Source organism: Rhincodon typus, chromosome 10 (genome assembly GCF_021869965.1).
Source record: "Rhincodon typus isolate 14 chromosome 10, sRhiTyp1.1, whole genome shotgun sequence".
Classification (NCBI taxonomy): Eukaryota; Metazoa; Chordata; class Chondrichthyes; order Orectolobiformes; family Rhincodontidae; genus Rhincodon; species Rhincodon typus.
Genome location: NC_063341.1, coordinates 79,534,808 through 79,549,962, shown reverse-complemented (window position 1 = coordinate 79,549,962; position 15,155 = coordinate 79,534,808). Strand labels below are relative to the sequence as shown.

Sequence of the window (15,155 nt, the reverse complement as noted above, 5' to 3'; positions counted from 1 at the left end):
TGGGACTGTGTACTAGGGGCACTGGGTGTGACTGTGTATCAGAGCACTGGGTGGGGCTGTGTTATCAGCATTAGATGGGACTGTGTACCAGACTGATGGGTAGGACTGTGTGTCACAGTGCTGGGTGAGACTGTATATCTGAGCTCAGGGTGGGACTGTGTATCAGCACTGGGTGGGACTTTGTATAAGAACACTGGGTGGGACTGTGTATCAGAGCACTGGGTGGGATTGTGTAACAGCACTCTGTGGGACTATGTATCAGAGCACTGGGCAGTACTGTGTATCAGAGCACTGGGCAGTACTGTGTATCAGAGTACAGGGTGGGACTGTATATCAGAGCACTGGTTGGGACTATGTATCAGGGGCACTGGGTGAGGCTGTGCATCAGAGCACTGGGTAGGACTGTGTGTCTGAGCACTGATTGGGACTGTGTATCAGAAAACTGGGTGAGACTGTGTACCAGAGCACTGGGGAGGACTGTGTATCAGAGCGTTGGATGGGGTCGTGTGTCAGATCACTGGGGAGGACTGTGTGTCTGAGCACAGGGTGGGACTGTGTACCTGCACTGAGATGCATTCTATTTTAGTTCCAAATCCAGTCCAACGGTTGTACCTGTGTTAGTTGAATCAGTTTGCTGTCTCTGCTGTTACATTTTCACCACAGTCAGCATGGCTGGTGGAGATGGTAAACAGCTCATGAAATGCGGCAGGTTTTACTCAGAGAGCTGTTGATAGTGTAAAAATTGCATGTTTTTTAATTGGTGTTAGAACCATTAAACTACTCCAGTGCAGAAGGTGGCTATTCAGCTCGAGTACACCCCACTCCTCCGAAGAGCACCCTAACCAGACCCAGCCTGCTACTGTATCCTGTAATCCCACATTTCCCATGGTTAACCCACCTACACACATCCCAAAACACTACAGACAATGTAACATGGCCAATTTACCCAACCTGCATATCTTTGGACTGTGGGAGAAAACCAGAGCACCTGGTGGAACTGACACAAGACACAGGGAGAATATGCAATCTCTACACAGACAGTCGCCTGAGGCTAGAATCAAACTCGGGTCCCTGGTGCTATGAGGCTGCAGTGCTAACCATTGAGCCACTGTGCTGCCCTTGTTTAATTAATTGTAATCACAAAACAGATTGAAAAATTATAAAATTGAGCCCACTCTTACTCTTCAGAGATGTTTCAAACTGCCTGGGATGATTTGTTATGTAGATTCCTTTAATTATCAATGTGTCCAGTACATCAGTAATGAAACTGTCTTGTTGATTAACTAGGTAGCAGGCAGCAGAGGTATGGATGATGGCCGGTGCAACTCTGTCCAGTTACAGATAGATAAAAACAAGCTGCAGATTGATTTGCTGGAGGTACGTCTGGTTACTTGAGCTATTTCTGCCTTCGCTGGTTGATACAGAGGATTTTAAATGGCAAGCTGTGTCCCAGTGTTGGTGTCGAGAGCACACCCTGGTGGGCAGTGAGGAGGCTGTTCAACAACCACTTATAAGGCCAGTGATCTTCGGTTCAGAACAGCAGCCTTGCTGCCTGAGCTCCTGACTGTATTGTCAGTGTCACTGATCAAGTTGCAGTCACGGCTGAGGCTGCATTGAGAGAGTGAAGCATTATCACTGCTAGGCAGGAGCTTTTCTTTCTGAGCCAAAGTCAAGCAGACCCACCCTGTAGACTGGAGAGGACAGCTCTCTAGCTAAACACCTGCAATAAGGTTAAGGTTAACTTCTCATCAGAAGCCTCATAAAAAGCAGGAGCGAGCACGGAAACAGCAGCTTCATAACGAGCGAGAGAGAGAGAGTGAGAACAGAGACAGCAGCTTCATAAAGAGTGAGAATGGGGACAACAACAATCCATAAATAGTGGGAGAGAGTGTGGGGACAGTAGCTTCTCAAACAGTGTGAGAGATGTGAAAGCACCGTCAGAGAAAGAGAGAGAGTGGAGACAGCAATTTCATGAAGAGCAGGAAAGAGCACAGGGACAGCATCTTAGAGAGAAAAAGAACAGGGACAGCAGCTTCATAAAGAGAGAGACAGAGAGAGGGAGACCAGGGACTACAGCTTCATCGAGAGCAGGAACAACAGCTTCTCAAACAACGTTGGAGAGAAGGTCAGTAGCTTCGTAAAGGTGGGGAGAGTGCAGAGACTACGTAGAGAGAGACAGAGAGAGGGCAGGGACACCTGCTTCATAAAGAGTGTGTGAGAGAGAGAGAGAATGAGGACCATCGAGAGAGAGAGAGAGAGAGAGAACAAGGACTTCTCGAACAATGTGAGAGAGAGGGTCAGCAGCTTCATCAAGAAAAGAGAGGAAGTACCTGAGAAGGGAAGTCGCAGTTAGAGATAGTATCCAGCAGCAGAGAGCCCCCTTCAACCTGTTTCGACCTTTAAGAGCTGAAGTGCAATGTCACAGGAAATTGTAGGTGATTGGTGAGTATCACTTCCATATGTCTTTTGATTAACCAAGTGGTTTAAATCAGAAAATATTGTTGCAGCTGGAGAGTACAGTTTGGAAATTCACATTGAAGATCCAAACTAATGAATGCAATAGAATACCACAAACTGGGCAGGTGAGGTGTAGCAGCTGCGATAGTTGGAGCCGTGGGCAGTGGTGCAATCCATGTTGCCCTTATGTGTAGCAAGAGTCTGCAGCTCGACGAACATTGGCTCCGAGCTGATGAGCTGGAGTTTGAGCTGCGAACACTGCACACATCAGGGAGAGGTACCTGGACCTGAGATTAATTACATCAAATATCGTCAGTGGTCAGGGATAGGATGGTGTGACTGTGAGTGAAGCAGATAAGGAGATCTAGAATTTAGCGTTGGAAAAATAATCTCGCTCTGGGTGTGGACAAGGGCACAGAATGTAGCAAGGATGAGTGAACTGACCACAGCACTGTGGTTCAGAGAGCCATTCAAGTAGGGTGTGAAAATAAATATATGTCAGTAACAGAGGAGTAGCACAGTTAGGGGAAGAAATAGTGTTCTCTGCAGCAAATGCTGAGAGTCCCGAAGGCTGTATTTTCTAACTGGTGCCAAGGCTGAGGAGAACTCTTCTTGGCTGGAGAGGAACTTGCTGTGGAAGGGGAAGGATCCAGTTGTGATGGTCCACGTTGGTACCAATGACATAGACAGGATTAGGAACAAGGTTCTGCTGAGTGAATATGAGCAGCCCAGGACCAAGTTAAAAAGAAGGTTTGCAAAGTTAATAATCTCCTAATTACTACCTAAGCCACTTGCTAATTGAAGGAGAGCAAATAAGGTTAGAGTAGTAAATGCATAGCTCAGAGATTGGTCGAGGAGAAATGGGCTCTGATTCATTGGGCTCTGACGACAGTCTTGGGGAAAGAGAGAGTTTTTCTACTGATACAGGCTTCATTTGAGCCATGCTGTGACCAATGTCCTAGCAAATCAAATAACTCAAGTTATAGATAGAACTTTAAACTGATCAGTGGAGGAGAGGTTTCAATTGAAGAGAAGTTTAAAAACTCGAAAAGAATGGAGAGAGCAGAGGTGCAGAATAGTGAACATGAGAACAATAATCAAAGTGTGACACGGAAGGGCAGAAACTATAAGCAGAAGAATGAAGACAGAAATGAGAATGAGAGAGAGAGTACTAACAGTAAAATATCAAAGCTTAGGTCTCTTTATCTGAATGCTGCAGTATTTGTAACAAAGATAAATGAATTGATAGCTAAAATAGGAAGAATGAATATTACTTGACAGCTATTACAGAGACATGATTGCAAGGTGACCAAGTCTAGGAATTCAATATTCAAGGATTTGTTCTGAAGGAAGACATAAAAAGAAATAGGAAGTTTGATTGCTTTGTTAGTAAGGAAGGTATTAGTGCAGTACTGCAGAGATCTGGGTGTTCAGGTCCATTGTACCCTGAAGGTGGCAACGCAGGTCAATAGAGTGGTCAAGAAGGCATACGGCATGCTTTCATTCATCGGACGGGGTATTGAGTACAAGAGTTGGCAGATCATGTTACAGTTGTATAGAACTTTGGTGTGACCATTTGGAATACTGCGTACAGTTCTGGTCGCCACATTACCAAAAGGACGTGGATGCTTTGGAGAGGGTGCAGAGGAGGTTCACCAGGACGTTGCCTGGTATGGAGGGCGCTAGCTATGAAGAGAGGTTGAGTAGATTAGGATTATTTACATTAGAAAGACGGAGGTTGAGGGGGGGACCTGATTGAGGCCTACAAAATCATGAGAGGTATAGACAGGGTGGATAGCAAGAAGCTTTTTCCCAGAGTGGGGGACTCAATTACTAGGGGGTCACGATTTCAAGGTGAGAGGGGAAAAGTTTAAGGGAGATATGCGTGGAAAGTTCTTTACGCAGAGGGTGGTGGGTGTCTGGAACGCTTTGCCAGCGGAGGTGGTAGAGGCGGGCACGATAGCGTCATTTAAGATGTATCTAAACAGATACATGAATGAGCAGGGCGCAGAGGGATACAGATCCTTGGAAAATAGGTGACAGGTTTAGATAGAGGATCTGGATCGGAGCAGGCTTGGAGGGCCGAAGGGCCTGTTCCTATGCTGTAATTTTCTTTGTTCTTTGTTCTATGTACTGTGAGCAGAGACATAGGTGCAGTAGATCATGATGTGGAATCAGTTTGGTTGGAACAGCAAGGGAAAGAAGTTACAAATGTGAGTTTCTCCCTAGTTTTTATGTTTCTACAAGTCATCTACAGGCTCTTGAAGAGTTGCCTCACCCTAAGAAATTGTATAAGTCAGGAAATAAATTGAAATATCGAAAAATAAATTGAAACAGGAGCAAAATTGAAACATCGACAAAGAAGAGCAGGAACAGGCCATTTGGCCCCATGAGGCTACAGAGATAGTGGAGGCATTGGTAGAAATACGCCAGAACTCACCAAGTTCTTGAAGGGTTCCAGCAGATTGGAAAACTGCTCATGTGACACCCCTGCTCAAGAAGCGAGGGAGAGTGAAAGCAGGAAACAGTCGTCCAATTAGTCTACCATCTGCTGTTTGTGAAAAGGTTCGAATTCATTATTAAGGAAAAAATAGTAGGATATTGAGAAAAAAATTAATGTAATCAAACAGAGTCATCATGGTTTTGTGGTTGAGGATATAACAGAGTTGATAAAGTGGATCCGGTAGATGTAGTGTATTTGGATTTTCCAGAAGGCATTTGTTAAGATGCCTCATAAAACATTATTGCGCAAGATGGGAGCTCACAATATTGGGGGTAATGTCTTCACATGGATTGATTGGTTCACACACAAAAGACAGAGTTCAGGTTTAATGCGTCTTTTTCAGGTTAGAAAAATATAACTAATGGAGTGCCAGAGAGTCAGTTTATGAGGGCTGAATTATTTATGATCTGTATCAATGTCTTGAAAAAGAGTGTAATGCGTCCAAATTTGCTCACGATAGATGGGAAGGCATGTTTTGATCAGGACATAAGAAATCTGCAAGGTAATATATGTTGAGTGGGCAAAAACTTGGCAGATGGAGCTCAATGTAGGAAAGGGTGAGGTCATGTACTTTGGTAGGAAGAATCAAATGACAGACATTATTTAAATGAAGGGAGACTCCAAAATAGTGCAGCACAGACTGATCTGCATGTTCTTGTGCAAGAAACACAAGACGTTACCTTGCAGATGCAGCAAGAATTAGGGAGGTCTTCTAAAACTACACTAGGCACTGGTCAGAAACATACAGAGAGAATGCTGGAGAAACTCAGCAGGTCTGGCAGCATCTGTGGAGAGAGAAACTGAGTTAATGTTTCAAGACCAGCATGGCTTCTTCAGAACATTAGTCAGACTACGGTTGGAAGACTGTGAACAGTTCTGGCTTTTATTGTGAGTGGGTTTGGAGCTTAAAAGTAGGGAGGTCTTGTTAAAACTGTATAAGGAATTGGTGAGGCCGCACCTGGAGTATTGGTCCCGAATTTAAGAAAGGATATACTGGCACTGAAGACCGTTCAAAAGAGATTCACTAGTCTGATTCTTGGATGAAAGGACTGACTTGTCAAGTACAGGTGAACAGATGAGATCTTTATTCATTAGAGTTTAAAAGAATGAGGGGTGATCTTATTCAAACTTACAAGATACTGAACGGGATTGACAGGGTGGATGTTGAGAAGATGTTTCCATTAGTGGCAGATTGTCAAACTGTCGGACATGTTTTTGGAAGAAGGGGCATTAATTTAAAACTGAAATGCAAAGGAATTTCTTCTCTCAGGACATGTTGAATGTCTTTAATTCTTGGCCGCAAAGAGTTGTGGAGGCTAGCTCACTGTAAGTATTTAAGGAGGTAGATTGATCTTTGAAATACTGGGGAGTTCAGGCCTGTGCATTGTAAATTGCATGAAAGAGAAGATAAGGCCTTGGCATGATCTTGTTGAATGATGGAGCAGGCTTGAATGGCCAAATAGCCTGCTTCTGCTGCTATTTCTTATGTTTCTATGTTCTGAGTTTGAAGCTGGCTTTGAAATTTCACATTGGTGCTTCTGTATATGATCTGGATTGAGACTTCAGTCCAATGGTGTCACTTTTGATGAACAACCTCTACCTAAAACAGTTATCCGTCCTCTCTGCTGTGAGGCTGCTCGAACTCCGGATGTATCATTTCTTGTTTCAGATTGCATGCATTTATTTTTTCCTTCTATTCTTTTCTCAGCTGTATATGTTATTTTGATACATTCTACACAATGAACAATTCTATATAGAATAACCTATTCACATTGCGTTCTGTTTGTTTAGGATCGATGTGAAGCCAATGAAATAACTTCTGGCCTTTACCCACCTATTTCACAGTGGAAAATGGAGAACACTCCAAACCTTAAACCTAACAAAAGCAATGTTTTCCATCCTAGAACATTTAGACAACCAGTGTTTGACCCTAATTCAGGTAACATTGACTTAGAAGAGCAAACCTGTCAGGCCCATCTACACACATAGTGCGGTGCTTCATTCATAATACTGAACAACACATCCCATCCCTTTTAGAGAATAATCATTCTCTGAATGTAAACCTCTGGCTGGTCAGTATTAATTGCACATCCCTAGGTGCCCTTGAGAAGGTGGTGGTGAGCTGTCTTCTTGAACAAAGGTAGTCCATGTGCAGAGCCACAATGCTATTAAAGATGAATTCCATGATTTTGAACCAGCCACTCTGAAGGAACAGTGATATATTTCCAAGTCAGGATGATGAGTAGCTTAAAGGGGAACTTGCAGGCAGTGGTAATCCTATGTATCTAATGCCCTTGTCCTTCTAGACCAAAGTAGTTGCGGGTTTGGAAGGTGCTGTCTGAAGGTCTTTGGTGAATTTCTGCAGTGCAACCTGTAGATAGTACACACTGCTGTTACTGAGCATTGATGGGGGAGGGAGTGAATGCTTGTGGATGTGATGCCAATCAAATGGGTGGCTCTGTCCTGGATGGTGTCCAGCTTCTTGAGTGTTGTTGGAGCTGCACACTTCCAGGCAAATGGGGATCACACTCCTGACTTGTGACTTAATTCTGAAGCCAGTTGGTGAGTAAGAAAACCAGATACCAATTTTAATACTAGATTCATTACAGAATGCAATGTTACAAATGTCAAGACTCCTTCCTAACTAACACTCGGTGTCCCAGAAGTCTCTCCTCATACCTCTTTTTGAAGTCCACTAATTGACGCATTACTAGTTGAATTTAAAGGGGCTCTTTTGTGCTAGAACATAGAACATAGAACAGTACAGCACTGTACAGGCCCTTCGGCCCACGATGTTGTGCTGAACTTTTACCCTAAACCTAAGGTCTATCTGACTTCCACCCCTACATTATACTGTCATCCATATGCCTATCTAAGAGCCGCTTAAATGCCCCTAATGCTATTTCAACAAAAATCTCTCCTTAAGGTACTAAATCAAACAAAGTCCTTCAGCGCCCTTTACCTCTATATAGAGTTAGAGTCATACAGCATGGAAACAGACTCTTTGGTCTAAACAGTCCTTGCCGAACATAATCCCAAAGTTAAATAATCCCACCTTCCTGCTCCTGGCTCATATCCCTCCAAACCTTTCTTATTCATGTACCTATCTAAATGTCTTTTAAACATTATAATTGCACCCACATCCACCACTTCCTCAGGACGTTCATTCTACACACGAACCACCCTCTGTGTAAAAAATTTGTCCCTCATATCTTTTTTAAATTTCTCCTCTCACCTTAAAAATGTGCCCCCCAGTCTTGAATCTTTAACCTAAATAGTAAAAGTATGATACCATTCTCAGATGGTGGTCAGATTTTGAAGAGTCAGGTGTGTTATTCACTGCAGAATTCCCAGCCTCTGACCAGCTCTTGTAGCCGTTGGATTCCAATGAATTCAGAAGTCACACGACACCAGGTTGTAGTCCAACAAGTTAATTTGAAATCACAAACTTTCGGAGCACTACTCCTTCGCCAGGTCACTTCACCTGATTTTGTCCATCCCATCGCACCTCCACATCGCTCCAATGAATGTCAGAGATTTATATTGGCACAGAAGGAGGCTGCTCAGCCCACTGAATCAAAGGATTCATTGATAGCCCCAGGATGTTAATGGTGGGGATTAAAGTGATGACAATGCTATTGAATGTGGAGGTGAGCTGTTTGAATTGTCCATTGAAGATGATCATTGCAAGGCACTTGTGTGTCCTGGATATTGACATGCAACTTAGCAGCCTAAGGCTGCACTTTGTGCAAGTCTGCTGTCTTGAATTTTCTGGGGGAGACATAAAGATCAAATTGCAAAATTCAAGACCATACAGAAAAAGAGGTGGCATTTCTATAGCCAAAGCATTTTACAGCCATTAAAGCACTTTTGAAGGATAACTACTATTATAAATGTAAGAAATGCAGCAGCCAATTTGCTCAGAGCTAAATCCCAACAACGGCAATGTGATGCTAGTTGAGGAATAAATGCTGGGCAGGACACTGTGGAGAACTGCCCTGTTCTTCTTTGACTTCCATGTGAGAGGGCAGACAGACTCCAGTCTAACTTCCTCTGAAATCTCCAAACGTGCAACATTTCCTCACCATTGCACTGCACAGTTGTGTCAGCCTGGATTGTCTGATGTTGAGATGGCAATGCTGCCCATTGGTTCAGAGCTAATATATTAGAGGATGAACAAACTAGTACGTGTCCCATCACTGATCAAAACAAGTCCACACTGACCCTGACTTATATTTCAGACCGTGCACGCCTTTTATGAATGGCCTTCCGGCCCTGGCAGAAACAGTTCAAGCACTCGCTGAAGGAACAATCTACCATTGTGGATGAAGATATACTTCAACAACTTCGAGAACACTGCTCTGCAATTCATGAATATATTGAACAGTACAATAAATAGCTGCATAAATTAGCACTTGGTTTGCAGTTTCAGTTTTTCAACACCTTTGCTTGATCACATGTAACCTTTCCAGTGTGTCAAGCTCCAGAATGTAGAAACAGGCCATTCAGTCCAGCAGCTCTGTGTTGGGGTTTCTGTTCTAAAAAACCTCCTCCTACTTGTCTTCTTCACATCCTATCACTGTATCCTCGTATTCCTTTCTCCTTCATTTGTTTATCCAACTCTCCATTAAATATATCAATACGATTCTCAACCACTCCCTACAATAATGAGTTCCACATTCTCATCACTTTCGGGGTAAAGGCTTTTCTGAAGCATTCTCCTGAATTTAGTAGTGACTGTCTTGTGCCAGATTTTCTCTATGTCAATTGCATCAATCTTGTCTTTAATTTTAAAGACGTCTATCAGGTCACTCCCACAGACTTCTCTTTTTCTCGAGAAAAGACTATAACATGTAGGAGCAGAAATAGGCCACTCAGCCAATTGAGACTGCTCTGTCATTCAGTGAGATTCTGGTTGATCTGATAATCTTCAACTCCACTTTCTTGCCTTTTCCCCATGACCTTTGATTCCGTTTCTGATTAAAAATCTGTCTCTCTCAGCCTTGAATATAGTCAACGACACAGCCTTGACAGTCCTCTGTGATAACAAATTCCACAGATTCACTACCCTCTGAGAGAAAGCAATCATCCTCATCTTTGTCTTAAATCCTCATCTCTGTCTTATTCTGAGATTATGCTCTCTGGTCCTAGATTTTCTGACAAAGGTAAACAACCTTTCCACATCTAATCTGTCTAGTCTCCCCTAAGTAATTTGTATGTTTTAAGAAGATCACTGCTTATTGTTCAAAATCCAATGAGTATAGGCCAAATCTCTTCACCACTCCTTATAATAGAGTCCTTCCATACCTGGGATCAGCCTCATGAACCTTCTCTAGACTGCCTCTAATGCCAATATATCTTTCCTTATATAAGGTGCCCAAAATTGTTCACAGTAATTCAACTGTGGTCTGACTATTTTTGTACTCTATTTTCTCTGAAATAGAAGCCAATATTTCATTTGCTTTCCCTAATACCTGTTGAATTTGGATGCTAGCTTTTTGTGATTTATACATGAGCACCCTCTAATCCATCTGTGCTGCAGTTTTCTGCGTCTAAATAATATTTAGCTCATTCATTCTTTCTGCCAAAGTGCATAACCTTATATTTTTCACATATTATATTCCATCTACCAAATTTTACCCATTCACTCAACACTTCTATATCACCTCATAGACCCTTTGGGCCATTATACCTGTTTTTGTGTCATTCACAAACTTGGCATTAGCACATTCACTATCGTCATTTGAGTCATTAATAAACATTGAATATTACTGTAGCACTTCCACGAGTTACAGGTTGTCATCCTGAAAATGCTCCTTATCCCAACTCTGTCTTATATTGGTTAATCAATCCTCTATTGATGCTCCTTCATTACCTACAACACCGAGGACACATCAAGTAAATTAATGGCGACCTAACAAATGCTTTCTGGAAATCCAAATATATTACATCTGCTGATTCCCCTTTATAAGACCATAAGACATAGGAGCAGAAATTAGGCCATTCAGCCCATTGGGTCTGCTCCACCATTCAATCATGCCTGATAAGTTCCTCAACTCCATTTTCCCGCTTTCTCCCCGTAACCCTTGATCACCTTGACAATCAAGAACCTATCTATCTCAGTCTTAAATGTACTCAATGACCTGGCCTCCACAGCCTTCTGTGGCAGTGAATTCCATAGATTCACCTAGATTCTCCGGCTGAAGAAGTTTCTCCTAATCTCCGTTTTAAAAGGTCTTCCCTTTACTCTAAGGCTGTGCCCTGGGGTCCTAGTCTCTCCTACCAATGGAAGCATCTTCCCAATATCCACTCTGTCCAGGCCATTCAGTATTCTGTAAATTTCAATTAGATCCCTCTCATCCTTCTAAACTCCAATGAGTATAGTCCCAGAGTCCTCAAACGTTCCTCATATGTTAAGCTTTCCATTCCTGGGACCATTCTCGTGAACCTCCTCTGAACGCACTCCAGAGCCAGTACATCCTTCCTGAGATATGGGGCCCAAAACTGCACGCAATACTCCAAATGTGGCCTGACCAAAGCCTCAGGGGTACATCCTTGCTTTTATATTCAAGTCCTCTCAAAATAAATACCAACATTGCATTTGCCTTCCTGACTACTGACTCAACCTGCAAGTTTACCTTGAGATAATCCTGGACTAGAACTCTCAAGTCTCTTTGCACTTCAGACTTCTGAATTTTCTCCCCATTTAGAAAATAGTCCACGCTTTTATTCTTCTTCCCAAAGTGCATGACCTCACACTTTCCCACTTTGTACTCCATCTGCCACTTCTTTGCCCACTCTCCTAACCTGTCCAAATCCTTCTGCAGCCTCCTCACCTCCTCAATACTACCTGTCCTTCCACCTATCTTTGTATCGTCTGCAAACTTGGCCAGAATGCCCACAGTTCCTTCATCGAGATCATTTATACTATAAAGTGAAAAGTTGTGGTCCCAACACTGACCCTTGCGGAAAACCACTTGTCACCAGCTGCCATCCTGAGAAAGACCCTTTTATTCCCACTCTCTGCTTTCTGCCAGACAGCCAATGTTCTATCCATGCTAGCACCCTGCCTCTAACATCATGGGCCCTTATCTTACTCAGTGGCCTCCTGTGCAGCACCTTGTCAAAGGCCTTCTTGAAGTCCAGGTAGATAACATCCATTGGCTCTCCTTGGTCTACCCCACTCATTACTTCCTCAAAGAATTCTAGCAGATTTGTCAGGCATGACCTCCCCTTGATGAAACCATGCTGACTTTGCCCTAATTTACCATACACTTCCAAATATTCAGAAATCTCATCCTTTACAATGGACTCCAAAATCTTACCCATGACTGAGGTTAGGCTAATCGGCCTGTAATTTTCTGTCTTTTGCCTTACTTCCTTTTTAAACAGGGGTGTCACATTAGCGATTTTCCAGTCCTCTGGGACCCTCCCTGACTCGAGCAATTCCTGAAAGATTGCCACTAACGCTTCCACTATCACTTCAGCTATCTCCTTTAGATGGAGTGTAGTCCATCTGGTCCAGGTGATTTATCCACCTTCAGGCCAATCAGTTTAACTAGCACCTTTTCCTTGGTGATGACCACCATACTCAGCTCTGCCCACTGATTCTCCTGAATTTTTGGAAGATCACTCGTGTTTTCCACCATGAAGACTGACCCCAAGTAATTATTCAGTTCCTCAGCCATTTCCTTGTTCCCCACTACTATCTCTCCACCTATCTATCCTGCTTGGTATCTCTTCAAGGAATTCTAATAAGTCTGTCAGGCCTGATTTCCTGTTTATGAAGCTATGCTGACTCTGCTTGATCCTATTTATGTGTTTCTAAATACTCTACTCTGTTTATAATAAATTGCAGCAATTTCCCAATGAAATGTTAAGCTAACTAGCTTATAGTTGTTTTGTTTGTCTCCTTTCCCTTTTGAATATGTGTTACATTGGCAGTTTTCCAATCTTCTAGGACTTTTCCAAAAGGATTATTGAAAGGTTACTACCAGTGCATCTACTATCTCTGTAGCTGCTTCCTTTCATATCCTAGGATGTATCCCTACAGATCCAGGGGATTTGTCAGTCTTTAGCGCCATTAGTTTCCCTAGCACTATTTTTCTAGCGATAGTTATTGCCTTTATTTCCTCCCCATCCTTTGATCCTTGATTATTCAGTAGTTTTGAAATTCTATTCATGTCTTTCATTGTCAAAAATAATTTTTCCTCAGACTGACGTCACTCTCAAAAAACCTAAACCCTTTTCCATATATCCCACTGACCCACTATTAACTATTCCCTACATTGTAACCAAGTCATCCTACAATAATCAAGTAACCCTCACTAAATTATTTCTTACTGACCTAATCATCCCTGTATACTAGATTAAGCTCCCTTTTCTGTGCCCCATCAGATACCTAACTCTCCATCATTACCTTTTTGGCTCTCTGACTGCCCTCTTGTGTGTATCTTTTGTTTTCTATATATTTGTGTGTGTCCATTTCTGTCCCTCTCACTCTTGTTCCATATCAGTCCCTGTATGTCTTTTGTACCTCCATGTCTTTCCTTGTGTCTTTCTCTCATTCCATATCTGTTCCTCTCTCAAACTCCATTTCAGTCCCTGTGCATGTCTCTCTTGCACCATTTCCGACTCAATGTATTGCTGTAATTTACTCTTCTTCTGAAATAAAATGATTTTGTGTGAACTGTTCAGAGGGAGTGGTGGGATAATCCCGAAAGATCATTGCAATAGAGACTTTGCCAGTTGTTTAACTTTTCTAATGCAGATTGACCTGACTTTGAGTTTCTGCCATTTTACTCGTTTGATTCATTGTTCCATGCTTGTGTATAAATGCCCCACACAGTTAGCACAGATCTTTGATACACTTTTATTAAGAAATGATCAAAAATTGTGAATCATTCAAAAAGAGTCATTTATTCCATATCTTCACAAATAGGTGGTGCTGAAAGTAATTCATTTTATTTCAATATCCACCGAATGTGGCCTGGCTACTATCAATGTGGGCTAAGACCAGATTCAGAACAGACAGGAACAGAAGAGCAGGAGCCTTATGTGTATGGGATTGATAAAGCTGTGATTGCAAACAGTGAGAAAGTTAACAAAGTGGTATCCTAAAACCGAGTACAGTAGTAATTCTTCACTTAATATTGATTTGGTTAATGTTGTTTCATTACATCACAATCAGGAACACTGCAATATTCTCTATTACATTGTTTGCCAGCAGGGCACAGAACTCCTCTGTGTTACATAAAGATCAAGGTGTGAGTAGATGCTGACATTGTCTCACAAAACAACATCCTCACATCTCTCTATAGTATTAGTCCCACTGTATCATTTCAATGTTGTTTGAAACATGCGATTAATAACATTTCACTGTCATTTAGTGTTTCAATCACAACATCATGTTGGAACCACTCCAGCAGCAAAACTACCAGACTCTCTACGTCACTTATTGCAAGATTTGTTTTCATTTTATAAACAGATGGTAGAGTCTAGTAGTCATTGACAATCTTGCCCCTTTTAACATCATTTGTGTTCCACCTCAGTTCACCCCAACAAACAAGCTTCACAGCCATTGTCGCTGTGTTACTTGAGTTCAAATTTCTTCTATATGTAGAATTATATTTTGTTTCAAATATTATTTCACTTTACTATTATACATCCACAATGTTTCAACTTATGGGGCTATTTTCTGTTGAGAAAGATTCCAAGAACCAAACTCCAGTCTTTAATTCTTATTGGAAAATCACAAGAATTGGTACTGGGGCCTCAACTCTTTATAATTAAATTATATATATAAAACTTGGAGGAAAGGATTAAAGGTATGGCAGCTAAATTTGCTGATGTTACACAGACAGGCAAGTTAGTTGTGAAAAAGACATAAGAAGCCGACAAAGGGATATAGATAGGATAAATGAGTGAGCAAAGATCTGAAAAATGGAGCACAATGTGGGAAAGCATGAAATTGTCTATTTTGGCAGAAAGAACAAAAAGGTATGTTACCTAAATAGTGAGAGATTGCAGAGCTTGAAGATGGAGAGAGATCAGGATGTCTTGCGCACGAGTCACAGGGTGTTAGCATGCAGGTGCAGCAAGTAATCAGGAAAGCTAATGTAACGGAGATAGTAGGAACTGCAGATGCTGGAGAATCTGAGATAACAAGGTGTAGAGCTGGATGAACACAGCAGGC

General features: G+C 42.1%; 1 protein-coding gene across 4 annotated transcripts in view; it reads left to right on the top strand.

The window, feature by feature from the left end:
- LOC109921619 (leucine-rich repeat and IQ domain-containing protein 3-like) overlaps positions 1-9,372 on the top strand; it is a 26,773-nt gene extending 17,401 nt beyond the window's left edge. For 2 of the 4 annotated variants that reach the window (XM_048601938.1, XM_048601940.1), the window contains 3 exons: positions 1,288-1,377; positions 6,752-6,899; positions 9,202-9,371. In XM_048601938.1, the coding sequence (XP_048457895.1) occupies positions 1,288-1,377; positions 6,752-6,899; positions 9,202-9,221 (258 nt within the window). In that variant the 3' untranslated portion in view covers positions 9,222-9,371. Of the gene's footprint in view, positions 1-1,287; positions 1,378-6,751; positions 6,900-9,201 lie in introns of all 4 variants that reach the window. The other 2 variants (XM_048601939.1, XM_020521648.2) reach the window with 2 other exon arrangements.
- Positions 9,373-15,155: the final 5,783 nt, after the last annotated feature.